The sequence below is a fragment of the Magnolia sinica genome, chromosome 8, assembly GCF_029962835.1.
Source record: "Magnolia sinica isolate HGM2019 chromosome 8, MsV1, whole genome shotgun sequence".
In the NCBI taxonomy this organism is placed as follows: Eukaryota; Viridiplantae; Streptophyta; class Magnoliopsida; order Magnoliales; family Magnoliaceae; genus Magnolia; species Magnolia sinica.
In genome coordinates, this window is record NC_080580.1 from 55,186,463 (window position 1) to 55,204,154 (window position 17,692).

General features: G+C 38.7%; 1 protein-coding gene across 4 annotated transcripts in view; it reads right to left on the reverse strand.

The window, feature by feature from the left end:
• Positions 1–17,692, reverse strand: part of LOC131253331 (anaphase-promoting complex subunit 1) — a 206,160-nt gene that overhangs the window by 168,947 nt on the left and 19,521 nt on the right. For 3 of the 4 annotated variants that reach the window (XM_058254294.1, XM_058254292.1, XM_058254293.1), the window contains exons 5-9: positions 14,900–15,005; positions 14,655–14,818; positions 3,225–3,412; positions 3,083–3,152; positions 2,414–2,584 (exon numbers count right to left, since the gene is read on the reverse strand). In XM_058254294.1, coding sequence (XP_058110277.1) covers positions 2,414–2,584; positions 3,083–3,152; positions 3,225–3,412; positions 14,655–14,818; positions 14,900–15,005 — 699 coding nt within the window. The remainder of the gene's footprint in view (positions 1–2,413; positions 2,585–3,082; positions 3,153–3,224; positions 3,413–14,654; positions 14,819–14,899; positions 15,006–17,692) is intronic. The other variant, XM_058254295.1, reaches the window with a different exon arrangement.

Here is a 17,692-nt window from a genome sequence, read left to right on the forward strand (position 1 = left end):
TATAGAGCACACCAGAACATGAGACACCGTAATACCTACAGCCGAGTTTGCGTTTAATAGTTATGTCGATAGATCCACAGGTCTCAGTCCTTATGAAGTCGTTACTGTTTATAAACATGGGAAACCTATTGATCTTGTCCCTATGTCACTGTCCCATAGGGCGTCAGAGCCTGCAGAGTCTTTTGCGCATCACATTCATTCATGGCATCAAGAAATCGGGCAGAAGATCACTACTAGTAATAAACATTACAAATTTTCTGCAAACCAGCATAAGCGTTTCAAAGAATTCAATATTGGGGACTCTTTGATGGTCTGCATCAGGCCCGAGCGATACCCTCTGGGAGCCGTTCGTAAGTTACAGGCACGTAGCGCTGGACCCTTCAAAATTATAAAACAAAACGGTCTCAATGTGTATGAGGTAGAACTTCCACCGTCTATGGGAATTAGTTTCACATTCGATGTAGAGGATCTAATTACTTTTCAGGGGACCACTAATACTTTGTTCAGCCCTTCACCCACCCATCCTGATTCCCCATATTTATCCTTTGAACCATGGCCCCTTCCCGACCTATTTTCCCAGCCTCTACCTTTCATACCTACTCTTCCTGACCTTTCTTCCTAGCCTCTACCTCCCATACATACCCTTCCCGATCCATTTTTCCAGCCTCTACGTCCCATACCTACCCGTCCCGACCCATTTTCCCAGCATCTACCTTCCATACCTATACGTCCCGACCCATTTTCTCAGCCTCTACCTCTCATACCTACTCTTCCTGACCTTTCTTCCCAACCTCCGTCTCCCATACCTAACCTTCACACACCCAGGGAGGAAATAGAGGATATCTTAAACCATCAGATAGTTTCAACGTCGAACAGCAGGTTTCAGAAGTATCTGGTTAAATGGAAGTCACGCCCAGGTTCAGACAGCACGTGACTCACTGAGGAGCTTCAGAGACTTGATCCTAACATCCTAGAGTGGTTCAGGAGTTTTATTTCACCAGTGGCGAAATCTTCACAGCCGAAGGAAATTGATGGGGACATCACACGCACACGCGCACGCACGTCGCCCTCTACGCACATACATCAGAAGGAGGACCCCACCATCGATCTGGATCGATGACGACGTCCAGGGAGGGCCTCCTAGTTAGGAGACGAAGTTTTGATTCAAAAGAGTGGGCTCGACAATCAAAAAAAGCCCACCATAGGATCTCATTATCGTAGTCCACTAGTCGAATTGATTTCATATTTTAGATTTTGCTTATTGTTATTATTTAGAACATCATAAACACTTTAGATTTCTTTGTTTGGTTTTTATTTTAGCTTACTTCATCGCCAAGTAATAGGTTGCGCACATGGCCCGAGTTTTGGGGTATAGGGTTTTCCTATAAATAGGCACCCCTTGTAGTTCTTTTGATTCATTGAAGCTTAATAAAAATTCCTGCTTTATTTTTCTGCTCTCTTAGTGAGTTATGGAAGAATTCAAAAGTGGGTGTGAAGCCCTCCCTTTTCGAATGGCTAACTACCATGGTGCGAAGCCACATCTATCCCCATCCGCCCCTACCCTCTTCCATCCATATCTCTCATCTTCTATCATCATTATTACTTTGAATTTTCTAGCTTTTGCAGTTATTCATCCCCCTACAGCCAGTTTCCAGAATCTGGACCTGTAGAAAGATAAAACATTGGCGGAGCACTACGCCTCGACCTTACGTCAGATCGTCGTCAAACTTGGAAGGATTGGAGGTCTCCCCTGGCCGACCAAGGCCTAGGTGTCACTTTAGGGAGGTGGGCTTCCATCACACGTGCAGCCAGCCCACCCCGCACACATGCGTCAGCCCCGGGGCACCGTCTGCACGCGGGAGCTATTTCTGGATCAGGTTTTTCTCTTGTTTTCTTCTTTTCATCCCTAATTTTATAAACCCTAACCCTAGATTGCCCTAAATCCCCAATTTCTATATCTTTTCTCACCCTAGGGTTCCTTAATTTGAAATTGGTGAATTCCTAGGATTAGAGATTGATTGTCATGCATGTGTGGATGGTTTCTATTTCCCTTTGAGTATTGTTTGGTTCATAATTTTTATTGATCCAGCCCTAATGTGTGTAGGCCTGGACCCACATAGATTCTCCTAAATTGAATATTTGGACTTTTGTGTAGGATGTGGAATTTGTGTAATTGTTTATGAACTATGTGATCTTAAATCTGAAATCTTGCACATCATATCTGAATTTCATGTCCTGCATCAACATACCTATACTCACACACAGACTCTCAGACTCAATGAATCCAATATACAGTGAAATAATAATAATAATAATAATAATAATAATGAAATTTTGATAGAGTAGGACACCAGGACAATGTCATATTCTATTTTCCTATAATCACAAATGTGAAATGATGATGTGGGAATACCTGGCCATTATTGACTATTATATTAATTTTGCTGTCAACAGCATCTGCTAATCCGATAATCTTCAGGTCATGGAAATTGGTTGTCAATTCTGAAGATTCTGCATTATCTGAAACCAAGCCTTTTCCCAGACTATATGGCAAATAATACCTGCATAAGCATTGTTTACCTGACTGCAGTTTTGCAAACAACAAAACCATAATATCTTATCAATAATCCTGAGAAAGTGGAAAAAGTGAAAAGTTAACCAGTTACAAAGTCAACAGCAAAAGTATGAAAGAAGCAGGTAATCCATTTACAAAGGTTTCCCCCAAAAAACAAATCATTTAAGCAAGACAACTAATGCATACATTAAACACCTAGAAACAGAAATAAACTGTAAATTTCAAAGTCGTATAAGCCTAAATTAAACCTGGATTTGAAAATTCCCAAAGAAAAAAAAAAAGACCAAAATTTCAAAGAAAAACAAACAAAGATTGAAGAAACTGTATTTCATAGTGACAAATTATATTAAAAAACTAGATAGTGCAGAATGTCATATTAACGTCATGGGGAATTGAAAGAGCCTGAAAACATGCCATGCTATGAAGTAACAGGGAACACGACCTTTGCAATACAACATAGTTCCATAAGACCAGCAAATATAAGAACCCATTGCAAGAAGAGCTTACATAAAGAAGAAGGTTGTTTTCTGAAGCCAAGACAACTATGTCAGCAAACGGTAGCAGTCCAACTTTCACTCTACAAAAAAGATGGCAAGAAGTTCATATAATTGGTATGTGGCTAAATTTGCAGTTGATCAAGCCTCACTACCTTGGACGTGTCACAATAACAGAAGCAGCAGCAATCGCAGGGATGCTCTGGCTCATATGAAGTTTAACATCAACAAGAAGCTCATTATTACTCTCATCAGTCTGAAGCCTTACACAGAGTAGCACTTTTTGTTCTTGAAGGAGCAAACAAATAATAGGCACCCCATCATCGTCAGTTGCCAGAAACACCTGAACAAGTATGGCAATGTAACTTACAAGATATAAAAAAGACGAACATGGTTCCATACTATCAGTAACATTGGAGAGAAAAAAAAAAATTTCATCGATCTATTGAATGTCATCAAACATCAGGTTACATCATTAATTCCCTCTAGAAAGACTAAAATGACCAAACATGCAAAAAGAATATACATCACATCAGCTGCAGGAATACTAAATAGTCTGACTACACAGACATTATTAAAATGCATTGTGCATGCCGAACATCAAATTCCTATATCAGTCTCCGCAATATTTTATGCCCCATTTTTTGGAAAGGTGGACGGTACCACCGAATTTATTGATTAAAAAGGAAAACTAAAATGGGGGAACAAAGAAACATTACACCAAGAAAGCTAACAATGAACATCATATAGCACAACCTTATCCAAAACAAAAGCAAATTTAGCCTTAGCAGGCAGAGAAAACCTATTATCGAAAATTTCATTAGATTGACAATCACAACACCATCAAGGCATCAACCACCTTATTCCCTTCCCTGAAAGTTTGCATGAAAATTACTGTCAAGCTATATCAGATATTTTAAAATTCATTCCAAAGCAAAAGAGAATTCCTAAGAACATTAAAAAGTTTGAAATATCTAATCCTATCAACTAGTGTTCTTATCTCTGCACTCTATGTTATAGCAATGACCAGTAGTGGGAGAATCGAAGAATGCAGAAACCAGGGGACCTGCCCTAACATGAGTGATAAGACCTCCTCCAGAAATACCCTGGTTCCCACAAGAAGCACCATCAACATTACTCCTTATCCAGTCAACAGCCACCCTACTACATCGAACAGGACAGGATGTTTAACAGCTACGTTTTGAAGCTTCAGGTTCAGACATTCCAAAGGTGATATTTGAACACTCTTTGGAAATCAACATCGCATCTAAAACTGTTGCCACCCAGCTAATAGTTCTTTTAATAAAAGGCATATGAGCACTTCTTTGGACATCAAATTCAATGCAGTTTCTCGCCCTCCAAATCTATCAGCTAATAAACACTGAAGCCATGCCTATAAGAAACCAGCGTTTAATGTGTCGATAGCATCAACCACATAACGGTATTTTTTTCCTTATAACAGTATCAAGGTGTCAATGATATAAAAATCTGTGGGAGTACAAAAATTACATGGTACCGACCATAATATTGTCAATGCATGCTGATATATCACAATATTCAATTTGCCGTGATATATAAGCAAGCTTCATATTGTAAAAGTGCACTATATCGACCATAATTATGACTTTACATCTATCAAGCAACAACAGCTTAGATTGCTGGAAATTCAAAAAAAAAAAAAAAAAAATCACAAAAAATTAAAAAAGAGGTTTTCTTCCCAAATCTTTTGGCTATTTTGTTTATGGGTGTGTTTTAACAACTCTAATCAAAATGGGTGAAGAAATCACGATGGGAGAGGGATTACAATCCTGAACCCCGAAGGTGAGCAAATTGTGATTTTAGTTCTTTAAATTCATTTTTTTCAACAAAATACGAAGAAAAGCAGTTGAAAAAAGCACCACACTTTCTAGCTTTACCCCCCACCACCGCCACATGCACACGTTTTGTCACATTCCCAAGCTCTCTGGAATATCCAACAAATACAATAAAAGGGGGGAAAAAAAAAACTTGAGAACGCATCCCAAAATATTCCAAGCCACAGTACAGTGGATAGAAAGATGGTCAACCACTATTTTCCCTCTTCAAACAAAAGCTACGGCATGGCCCTTCTCTAAGTTCAAGGTGATCTAGGATGAGGATTTTATCATCCATGGCCCCAAGGCTGGGTGCCACAAAATACACTCAACTCTTAAGCATGTGCAACCGCCTACCCCATCAGTGTTTTCATCCAAGTCATCAGGAATTATATGATCCACAATCCAAGGCAACATATAGTATCATCAGATGTTCAATTTGTATCAGTGGGGCCCAAGGTTTAGCAATTCAAACCATTGAATGAGGTGCTCCACCTTGGATGGACCCATGCCCTAATATTCCCTAGGCTGGAATATCCTAACCATCCAATATTGGGCCCTTTTTTTCTTAAATATGGACCATAGCTAAACCTTGTTTCTTAATCGTCTATTTAACTGCCAAAGTGTTACAATTGTACTATCATGGAGATTCTTTGGTGTGGTCCATATCAATGGGCTGTTTAGTTTATGGTCTAGATGCCCAATCAATGCCCCTCACTAGTACAAACTGAGAACCCAAGGATACTAGCACATATTGTCGGTTCGAGATCATGTAGTTTCTCCTAAATTAAAGTCATCTTGTATTTTCCATGAACAATAATGCGACAGATTGTACAGACAGATCTACTAAATAGTCCACATTCTTCAACCAGTCAACTATTAATTCATCCAAATTTCACCATCCACCACACTAGACAGTTCAAAGTTGGAGAACAGATGCTCTGGCTATATGTTGTACACATTATATTGTATTCCATCATAGTACTAGGATCCAATCAGCGCTTAGCTAAAGACTATCAAGATCTTCATCTCCAGACTCCAATTCCATACATTTTTCCTCAAATTTCTTTTTTTCAGATCCAAGTTAGCAAGCAGATAAATGGCTAGACTATCTTCCAGTAAGAACTTTCATCACCAATATTAAAGTTCCATCATGCAATTGAAAAGACATAAAGCTAAATAATGTTTCCTTCCTAACACGTCTTTCCCATGTAGCTTTTTCATGATTGGGTCAACAACTTTGTGGGGATATTGTAGGAGGAATTTGGATAATGTTCTAAATATGGAAAGTGGAAGAATTTTGTTTTCAGTTTGTCCAACCTATCCATTTCTATTCCCCTTGTACAAGTACAAATGGATTTCTTTCAGTGTATTGGAATGAACATAAAAGAACAATAAAGATTGCTTAGGGTGTCTTCAACTATATTATAACCCATGAGGTTTCAAATCGTTTCCCTCATATACACCAGTAAGCACCATTCGAAATTTTGATTTTTACAGGTCATCAGTAAAATGCTCATGCAACAATCAAAGATAGTGTTGTTAGACTGGTTGTTCTTGTGTTGTTTTAACTACTTAAAAGTTCTAATATGTCAGAGGAGGAGAGAATTTGACAAAGAGACGAAGAGGGAATTTGAGAGAGAGAGAGAGAGAGCACATAGAGCTGGAATGCCCAGCCCTATCTAATTTATAATAATATGAGGTAAGGTACAATTACATATATGCCCTTATTATGAAGGAAATACTAAAGAAAGGCTAAGGGGCAAATGAGAAAAAGCATAAAACAATTACATATATTCCTTCAAGATACATGTATGATTCTTTCCAAGAGCTATCATCTCTTCCTCCATAGCTCGGCGCCACAGTGGAGAAGTAAGAGTTTCCTTAACATTTATAGGAATGGTGGATGAAGAACACTCAATAGTCGAAACAAACAATTGATGCTGAGGGGACAAAGAATGATAGGAAATAAACCTCTGAATAGGATGAGAGGTACACTGTCTTTTTGCCTTTTCTACAGCAAGGGGTAAACCTAAGGCAGGTTCTAAGTATCACCATAAATAGCAATCAAGTAAAAACGCTATCAGTACTTGTAGTTGAAGGTACATGCTTCGTGGTGTCGTGAAAAATAAAGGGTTTACAAGCATCCTTCATTCACATACATTCAAGTTTGACTTAGTGGAATCAATAGCAACCTTATTTCTAGCATTGCCAAGTTCAAAAGACATGAACACTATCTTATCAAACCCAATAACAGGAACAGGAAGAGCCATAGAATGTGCCTCCCCCTTTCTATCAGAAATGTATGGAGTATCTTCCAAAAATTTAACATCCAAAGAGACATAAGTTATAACACCTTTAAAAATAAAAATTAAAAAAAAAAAAAAGAAGTTATAAAACCTTTTAGTAAGAGGATCAAGACATTTATACCCCTTCTGTGATGACGAATGTTCCAAGAAAATGCATTTCACAACTCTATTTGACAATTTGTTTCTAAGATGATCAGTGTTATAAACATAAAATACATGCCAACAGATACACAAGGAAATGCAAAAGATTGAATAAAAGTCCAAAAAATACCGAATGGGTGACTTTCTAGCAAGAACTTTTGTGGGAAGATGATTTATTAAATAGTAGGCTGTAAATAAAAAATTAAAATATAAAAAAAATATAAAAAAACATCTAACTAAAAAAATTTAATAACATAAATTCCAACTAGAAGATATATATTCTTCCTTTCAGCGACGCCATTTTGTTGTGGGATATATGCACATATGGTCTGAGAGTTAATACCATGCTCCTAAAGATAAGATATCATAATATGAGAAATGTATTCTTTTCAATATCAATATGAAGAGTACCAATACTCGCATTAAATTGACTTTTTACCCAACTATGAAAAACTTTGAAAATAGAGCTAACCTCATCTTTAGATTTTATCAAAGAAATACATGTCATACAAGATGAATCATCAATAAATGAGACAGAGTATTTAAATCCATTAGAAACAATAGGAACTGGACTCCAAACATCCAAATGAACAAAAGAAAAAATTCTACTGGAACATTTCTCCACAAGCAAATAAATAGATTTATGGTGTTTAGCTAAAACACGAGCCCACCATTGGGAAATCTGGAAGGCCAAAAACAAGCGTCGATTTGAAGACTCCCGCTCCAGCGTCTCCCACGCCATCTGCCAGGTCAGGTCCTGGTTGTTCCACCTGTCCAATGCATATCCCCTTCCGGCGTGTAAATCCCAGGAAGATAGGGAAGGGGTTGTTGACCTTCGGCTGGTCCAGGGAGAAGTTCCCCTCCCTCATTGCCCTTGGTAAAATGGATCAAACCACCTAGGGGTTGGGTGAAACTTAATGTGGATGGCTCGTCAAGGGGTAACCCAGGTCCCTCCGGGAGTGGAGGCGTCTGTAGAGATGATAAGGGCGCCTTTAAGTTTGCCTTCTCAAAGGGCTATGGCATGGGATCGAGTTTTCAGGCGGAGGCGAAGGCGGTTATTGACGGCCTCAATTTTTGCAAGGATATGGGCCTTTCCTACGTCGAGGTGGAAAGCGACTGCCTGGTCGTGGTTGGCCTTTTCTCCACAGCAGGGAACCCTCCTTGGAATGCATACTATTGGAAAAACCAGTTTTAAGCCCTTAGAACCTCGTTGTCATTTCAATCAAGCACATCCCTAGAGAAGCTAACTCCGTTGAGGACTACCTAGCTCGATGGGGCAGCTCAAACCAGCAGACCGGGATCTTCCATTCGGCCTCCGACCTCCCTCTATCCGCTAGAGGAGAGCTGGTCCTAGATAGGACAGGATTAGGGGCGATCCGATTCTCTTAGCTTTTTCCTGATTTTTCCTTTATATGATAGGAGGGCCCCCTAGGGTGGGCCTCCTGAATGTGAATGCCTTGTACAACAGGGGGTCTTACGCCCTTTTTATGGCCTGAGCCCCCCGCTCAGTTTCTCCATATCAATGAAATTTTGAGAATCTTTTTGAAAAAAAAAAAAGCTAAAACACGAGCCCCACACTTCAAATTTTTAACATTACTAATGATGAGGACATCCGACCATTAAGAGGGTACCAGAGGAGGAGGAGATCGGCCCAGCCATCACTTTAGCTCGATGACTTGTTCATGGGCCCAGGTGGGCCCACTGAGGACTTGAAGACCCCACATGCATGATTGTGCATCTTCGATGACCCTACACTAGGAAGATGCATGTGGGCTACTTAGTTGAGGAATCTTCATCATTGGATCGCGAGGACACGACGATCAAACCGTTGGATTGTGTGGATACTTCGATCATCAAAATGATCACTTTGATCATGAGCGTTGGATTATCATATTTTATGTTTTGTTGATTATTCATAGCTAAAGATTAGCAGGTTTATGTTTTATTGTGTCATGTGACATATTTTAGATATTAGGGGGTTTCTTTGAAAAATCTTTCCTAAGAGCGTCTTTTTGTAAAAAGACTTTTCTAAGACTATTCAAGGCTTGGACGTCTAGCCCTAGCCTCATTGCAAGCATGTGAAATAAATAAAATTAAAAATCTCTTTTCTTACTATGTGATGAAGTAAAAACATCTTGTGAATGGGTGGATTGATTTAGCATGAAGCCAAGGAGTAAATCCAAACTACCTTTCTCCTCATTTTTCTTCCATCAAAAGGATCACCCTCTTCATTCTCTTTTTCATTCTCTCTATCTCTCTTCTTCCTTCACCAACAATAGACAATCCCCATTCCCATCTTTGTTTTTCTTTCTTCCAAACCTTATACCTGCGACCTAACCCATCCCAAAACATCCCATTTACACCCTCCCTCTAATCGTACAATTATGCAGACATACCCGACCGTACCACACTGTCCGTACGACCATACGGACTCACTCATACGGCTCTCCTTACCATCGGCATTCCCAATCCCTTTCGCCTTTTGTTTCTCCTTTGAAACCCTAACCCTAAATCCCTAATTCCCTAATCCTAAATTCCCAAATCCTCAAATCCCCAAACCTAATTTCCCCAAATCTAAAAACCAAATTTTATTTCCCCAATTTCCTAACCCTTGAATTGCGCCAAATCTGCCCATTAAACATGACCTATGCCTATGTTAAGTGTGAGAGTTCCAATCTCTCATGGGACCTAAGGTTTTCATGCTTAAATGATTCATGCTTGTGTGGGATTGTGATTTTAACATAAATCTAAATTTTATTGCCTCTTTGGTACTCTTTTAATCTTGGTAGAATAGCACGTTATCTTATTTGATTTACCTCGATTATTTTGTTAATAACCTCCACATCCAAATAGTTAAATCACACATCATGCATCAACTAAAGTCGACGGATGTTGGTAAAGGATGACCAAACCTACAATGCCAGAGATGAAGTCTTCCTTCTGAACTCTAAGACACTCACGTGAAACATTTAAATGACAAAGGTATAAACCATGATAAAGCCTTCCTTCTGAATTCTTAGACACTCACTTGAAGCATTTAAATGACAAAGGTATAAACCATCCTTCTCATGTCACCACCAAGCAATTTCTTCATCTTCAAATCCTAAAAAACACAACGATGAAGAAAAATAACCAAATGCACCTGTCACATGATCAGTAACCCCTGAATCAATGGCAAATGGGTTTGACACAGAGGTAGTATGAACAGTAATGGATGTATCACCTGTCTGAACCAAGGAAGTGGATGAGGAAGCCTTATTCAAAATGGCATCTCCTAGCAAAGCATCATACTCAGATTTTGAGAGATGAACAATGTCACCAACCGATTGAACCGCAAGTGAAGTAGAGTAAGGAATTGTGTCCCCAGTAGTAGTATGAGAATCTCTGCCATCTGAAGCTACAAAGTTAGCAGCTCGGCCCAAAGGTTTACCATGAAGAACCTAATGATAATCCATAGTACATCCCTATCTAGCACTGATGCAGGACATGAAATTTAAATATGATATGCAAGATTTCAGGCTTAGATCATACTAATTCAGAACAATCACATAATAATTCCACATCCCACACACAAAAAAAAAAAAAAAAAAACCTCAAACATTCAAGTAAAGGGGAATCTGCACAGGTCAAGGCCTACACAAGCTAGGACTGGATCAATAAAATTATGGACCAAACGATGCTCAAAGGGAAATAGAAATCAGCCACACATGCATAGTAATCAGTCCATAATCCAAGGGGTTCCCCAATTTCAATTCCAGGAACCCTAGGGTGAGAAAATAGGCAAATAAATTAGGAATAATGCAATCTAGGGCTAGGGTTTATGAAAATTGGTATAAAAGAGAGGAAATAAGAAGGAAAAACCTGAATCAACAAACGTACACGCGTGCGGACAGCGGCAGGGCTTGGTGCACATGCGCATGAGCCTGGCCGCACGTGCGAGCGGGGCCCGTTTCCCAAAACAGACTCCTTGGCCTTGGTTGGCCAGGGGAGGTCTCCAAACCCTCCAAGTTTTGTGACGATCCGACGTACGGCCAAGACACAGTGCTCCATCGAAGTTTCAACCCTCCTGCAGGGCCAAATTCTAGAAATTGGTTGTAGAGAGACGAACAGCTGCAAAACAAACGGATTTGAAGCGAGGATGGTCGTGGAATGGATGAAATAAGATGGAGGGGCGGATTGGGATAAACGTGGCTTCGCACCACAGTAGTTAGCCCTTCGAAAAGGGAGGACTTCGCACCCACTTGAATTTTTCCACAACTCAAAAACTCAGAGAGCAGAAAAACACACAGGAATTTTTATTCAACTTCAATGAAAAAAAAAAGAACTACAAGGGGTGCCTATTTATGGGAAAACCCTATATATCCCAAAACTCACGTCATGTGCACAACCTATTACTTGGCGATGAAGTAAACCAAAATAAAAACTAATCAAAGAAATCTAAAGTGTTCATGATGTTCTAAATAACATAAATACTCAAAACCTAAAATATGAAATCAATCCGACTAGTGGGCCTTGATCATGAGATCCCATGATGGGCTTTACTTGATTATCAGGCCAACTCTCTTGAACCAAAACTCCATCTTCTAACTAGGAGGCCCTCCGGGAACGTCGTCATCGAGCCGGATCGACGACAGGGCCCTCCTTCGTACATACATGCGTAGGAGGGGTGGCGTGCATGCGCGTGTGGGCAGCGTGCGTGCGCGTGTGCGCATGATGTCCCCATCAAGCACAGTGAGTAAATAATCGATCGATGCCACGACTACGACCAATACCACAGATACGACCATGGCCACCATCACGTCCTCCTCTTCCTAACCCTAAAAACATGACCTATAGTAGCATTATCAAAGTTTCAAAATTTTGTCATTAAAGCAGATTTTTCAACCATAGTTGACGCCTTAGCAGTGCAACACTTCTCATCACGCACCAATAGTGCACAAACACTATTAAGTGAGGGTAAAGAGGGTGAACCAAGAATCTAGGTGCAAACTAGTTCAAACTTTGTATTAAGACCTGCCAATAACTCAAAAATTATTTTCTTCTCAATGCTCTTCGTATATGCCTCTGCATTTATGGAACACACAAAATGACGATCATCCAAAAATGATAACTCCTAGCACAAACCACGCATCTCACATAGTAGTCAAACATCGATCGCTCTCCCTATCTTAGATTTCCAATCACCTAATAAATATTATAAATCCGAGCCATAGTATTCTGATCTGCAACAGTTCACGGTTAATCTATTAGATCTCAAGAGCAGTAGATAACAAAAAAAAAAAAAAAAAAGCATTCGCTAACTTTCGGTTCCATCGAATTCAGAAGCCAAGAAAAGCCAAATAAGTTTGATTTCCAGTCTCCATATGAAGGATCAGACAATTGAAGTTCTGTGATATTGCTATCTATATACCCAAACTTTTTTTTCCTCCAATAGACATCTCAACAGCTTTCGACAATTGAAGATAATTGTTAGGCTTAAGTTTAAGTGGTAATTTGCAAACCAGGATTTTCAAAATGAATGATTAATCATTGCATCTTAAAGTTAACAGGACCAACTACCTCAAAAGTCAATAAAGAAGCTATATATATATATATATATATCAAAAAATTGTGAGAGAACCAAGGAGGAGAGGACGGGCCTTATGGCTAGATAAATAGATCAGAAAAGAAGCCCAAAAATTAGTCAACAAACTTCTACTACTGGAGACTGGATGTTGAAAATCTAGAGAAAAACGACTCAAAAAATATGCCAAACCTATCCAGGGACCTCCAACCATTTAGGAAAAAACAGCAAATCCTTCAGAAAAAGGAATTGAATAAGAATTTCCAGGAACATCTTCAACCCCAGGAACATCTTCAACCCAAAAAAAATATTGGCGAAGACTTCAACTGCATACCGTAGAGGCTTCAAATTTGACAACGCATCAACCGGATCACCAAAAACTTTGGTTGATCAGTGAAGCGGCTTCAAATCCAACAACACGTGATTCAAGTGCGCAGTCCCAAAAAAAAGAGAAAAGAAAAAAAGTAGAGGAAAAAAGGGTGAAGGGGAAAAGAAGAAATAAGGAAACAAAAAGGAAATAAGATTACGAAGGGATGGAAGGAAAACATCAAGGGTGAAGGGAAAAGAAGAAAAGAATAAACAAAAAAGAAAAGATGAATGTGTAGGGAAGGAACTATTGGTTAGAAAGATTAGAATAATAAAACATATAGGATTAAGAAGACGAATGAGGAGGAAAGCAAGCAAGAAAGAAAGAAAGAAAGAAGGAAAGAGCCCTAGGAGCACTTAGGCTCTGATACCATGTCAGAGAAGGAGGAGGAGAGAATCTGAGAAAGAGAGGAAGAGTGAATATGAGAGAAAGAGAACAGATAGAGCTGGGATGTCCAGCCCTATCTTATATATAATAATACGAGGGAAGGTACAATTACACATGTTGTTATCATGAAGGAAAAACTAAATAAAGACTAGGGGGCAAATAAGGAAAGCATAAAACAAAGAGAAAATGGGCAAAAGGCTAAGACTGAGGCCCATAACACTAACGCCCAGGTGTGTGTATTTGTGGGCTTAGTCATAGGCCCACACGCATATACACCTACATAACACAAAAAAATTTCTGCATGGCTGTTTAGAATTGGGGTATTGCTTTGTGTTAGCAATTGCCCTCTCCTGAAATCTAGAGAGGAGAAATATCATTTCCAGGTTGCATAACAACATCATGCATATCAGATGGCTATGCTAACCTATACAATCGTACTAACGCCATATCAAGGTATTCATTGACAGTAATAGTGGTTGTAACAACCACTGCCATTACCATTACAGCCCGTATCGTAATGGCCATATAGGCCCTTTTTCCTTAATGGCTATTACATAACCATATTTAATACCTTGCCCCATACAATGTTTTATGCAGTTTATCATTCAGATGCTAACAAGGACCAAAGACAAGCAAGACTAGAGAACATGAAGTTCCATCCCTCAATCTTAATAAAAATAATAAATACAAACCAATAGTCCATGATGTGTAATGTTTATTTGTAGAAACATTCGATATTGCTCTACACAAAGAAAACAACAAAAATTGAGACTTAGATCTTCAGCAATTAATAAGGAAATTGAAGCTTTCCAAATCAGGCGTATTCAACTAAGAACCTGAAATAGCACACGAATGAATACATCAGGAACTTCACTTATTTGTGACAAAGGAGACGAGTACAAAACACTGGTATCAACTGTTAAAAGTGTATGCGACTTTAGAACTATCAGCTAGTAAACTAACACCTTACTAGCAGCAGACTGGGTGCATTTTCCCTGCCATATTCTCCGCAAAAAGAACTGCTTACATAACACTTCTGCAGCAACTGCATCCATTGTTGCAGATGTGCTGGATGCTTCAAGATCAGAATTAACATTTTCAACAAACCACACTGAATGCTGCATCTTGCCTGCCACAGAAAGCACAAATATGAAGAATGCATGAAGGTGTTGAACCAAATAGAGTTGATCATGAGGAAGTTCAAAGAAACCTTTATGATATGATGCCATGAGTGGAATAGTGTCACTAGTCCATATTATTCTTTCATCAAAATCCTTCATGGAACTTAACTCGCCGTTTTCATTGACAAAAACTACCTGCCACAGTATTCAAATTAAACAAGATATAATGCAAACAAAGAATTCCAACCCTCAATTGTGACACAACCAAATGAAATGGGAGAATCACAATACATACCTTTTTTTTCTAAGATCAAAGCACAAAATTTCTTCACTAATGCAATAAAAAATAAAAATGCATGGACTCGTTGAAAACAAACAGTCTACTAGACGCTATACTAGTAATCACAATAATTCCCTGCTGTTCTTCTACTGTAGGCAGTACATGCCAAAAGGGATGCGACACATGCTATAACCCCAGAAAATAACTTTCTATTCCCTCATAACCATTCAGAAAAGTGTCTTTACTAGTATATATACTCTTTCTTAAAGCAAGAGAAACCCTAATACAATCCTAACCATCTGACACTGCTAATCGCAACCATCTACTTCACTAAAATATCAAAAATTACCAAAATGCTCTCAAATCCTATCGCAAGCATAATATAGGATCTATGTAAATTGGCAATAAATCACGGAAACAGTATCAGAATCACAAAATCGTAGCTCATCTGAAAGCTAACTCAATGGGCTTTCAAACCAGACCAATTTCGTGTCATTCAGAAATTGTTTGATACATGAAAGGGTCTTATAAATAAGTGACAAAAATACTCAAGGAAACTTGTTATGCAGGCCACCACTACTCTAACAACCAATGTTTTGAATAGCACTGTAGCGTAGCATGTTGTGCACGCTACGTAGCATAGCGTAGCAAAAATGCTACGTAGCGTATGAAAATTGCATATTTCCCATGGCATATGCTACAAGGGGTGTTGCGTGTGCTACGTAGGTGTAGCGTGTAGCACATGTTTGGTTGTTTTAAGAAATGAAAACAGTTTGCATTCCTGTGAGTTTAAGCCATTTATGTCAAAATGGCAGTGGCCTATCCTCCTCACACATGGCAATATGTTGACCAATCCAGATCATCCAAATAGTGAGTCCTATGGTAGATGGTTAAAATCTATTCATTTAACCAGTTTAGACAATCTTAACCATTAATATACGGGCCTCCACATGTGTGGCTGAGGGCTTATGCCGTGTAATACATGGTATGAAACTCATATAACTACATCTATATATATATATATATATATATATATACTTTAAGGGGTTTCAAAGAGGGCTTCTTTCAAAAGCCACCCTCTATGCATGAGATGATGGTTGTACTGATGAAAAAAAAAAGTTTTTGATAAATAGTCCGGTTGGAACGATGTTTTACAAATCTATTTATGCTTCGAATTCAATAACAGACGGAAATTTGTTTGTTTAAATATCTTGATGATATGGTGGAAGAGATCGGAGAAGAAAATGTTGTTCAAGTTATCACAGATAATCATTTGAGCTATGTGACCGCCGGTAAAAAGCTGATGGCGAAAAGAAAAAAGATATATTGGACTCCCATGTGTTGCACACTGCATATATCTAATGTTAGAGTATATTGGAAAAATAAAAAAGTATTCTGAAATGCTTAAAAAGGCAAAAACAGTGATCGAGTATATTTTGGGCATGGTATTGTCATCGGCAAGATGAGAAGCTTCACGAATAATAATGAGCCTCTACGGCCGACGGTGACACTCTTTGCAACAGCGTACGCCATGTTTGCATTTTAGGCAATAGCGTTCATGTTCTTGGGCTAAAAAATAGAAGGAATAAGGGTACAAGCCATCATAATGTTTGATCCAAAGTTTTGGTCGCATGTTGTGCTATGCGTTAAGAGCGCAATGCCTTTAGGAAGTGTTTTGAGAGAAGTAGATTCAAAAGAGAGGCCAGCAATGGGCTTTATTTATGAATTGATGGACTCAGCAAAGGAGAAGATTAAATTGAATTGCAATAATGTAAAGAAGAGATGTGTTCCAATTTGGAAGAAAATAGATGAGAGATGGACTCCTCAACTTTAGTGTCCTCTACATGCAGTTGGGTAATATTTTAATCATTAGATACGATACTCGGATAAGTACTCTACACACCCTGAGATAAAAAGAAGGTTCTTGGAGTGCATGAATAGGATGATCTCCAAAAGCAATGAACACGATGATGTTAATATTCATTTGAATGAACATGACTTTAGAAGAGGGGATTTTCACTCTTGATTAGCAATTGATACTATGATGAAGCGTTCCCCAAGTGATTTATATTTCCATTTCATGGATATAATATTTCTATAATTGGTGAAAGCATTTCATTAATATCTTATTAATTTGTGTAGCTGATTGGTGGGCACGCTTTGGAGATAGAACATTTCAATTTAAGCTATTTAAAGTCCGGGTTTTAAGCCTCACATTCAATGCTTCTTGCTGTGAGAGAAATTGGAGTACTTTCGAGCGGGTGATTCTTCTACTCTTCATTGTTTTAAATTTATTAATTAGTACATTAGAAAGTCTTTGATAATTGACATAAATCATCATATGATAATGGCAGATTCACACGAAAAGGAGAAATCGCCCAAAGCAACAAAAGATAAACTCTCTAGTATATGGGATGTATAATATAAAATTGAGGGAAAGAAGTATGAACAAGAGGGCCGCAATGGATCCTATATTAGTTGGCCACACGCTTCAGATGATGAGTGGATTACTGAGAAAGAAGACCATGTTCCCCCAATTGATGCATTGTGGCTTGAAGATTAAAACATGGCATTTGATATTAGTGTTATTGCAACTATTCCG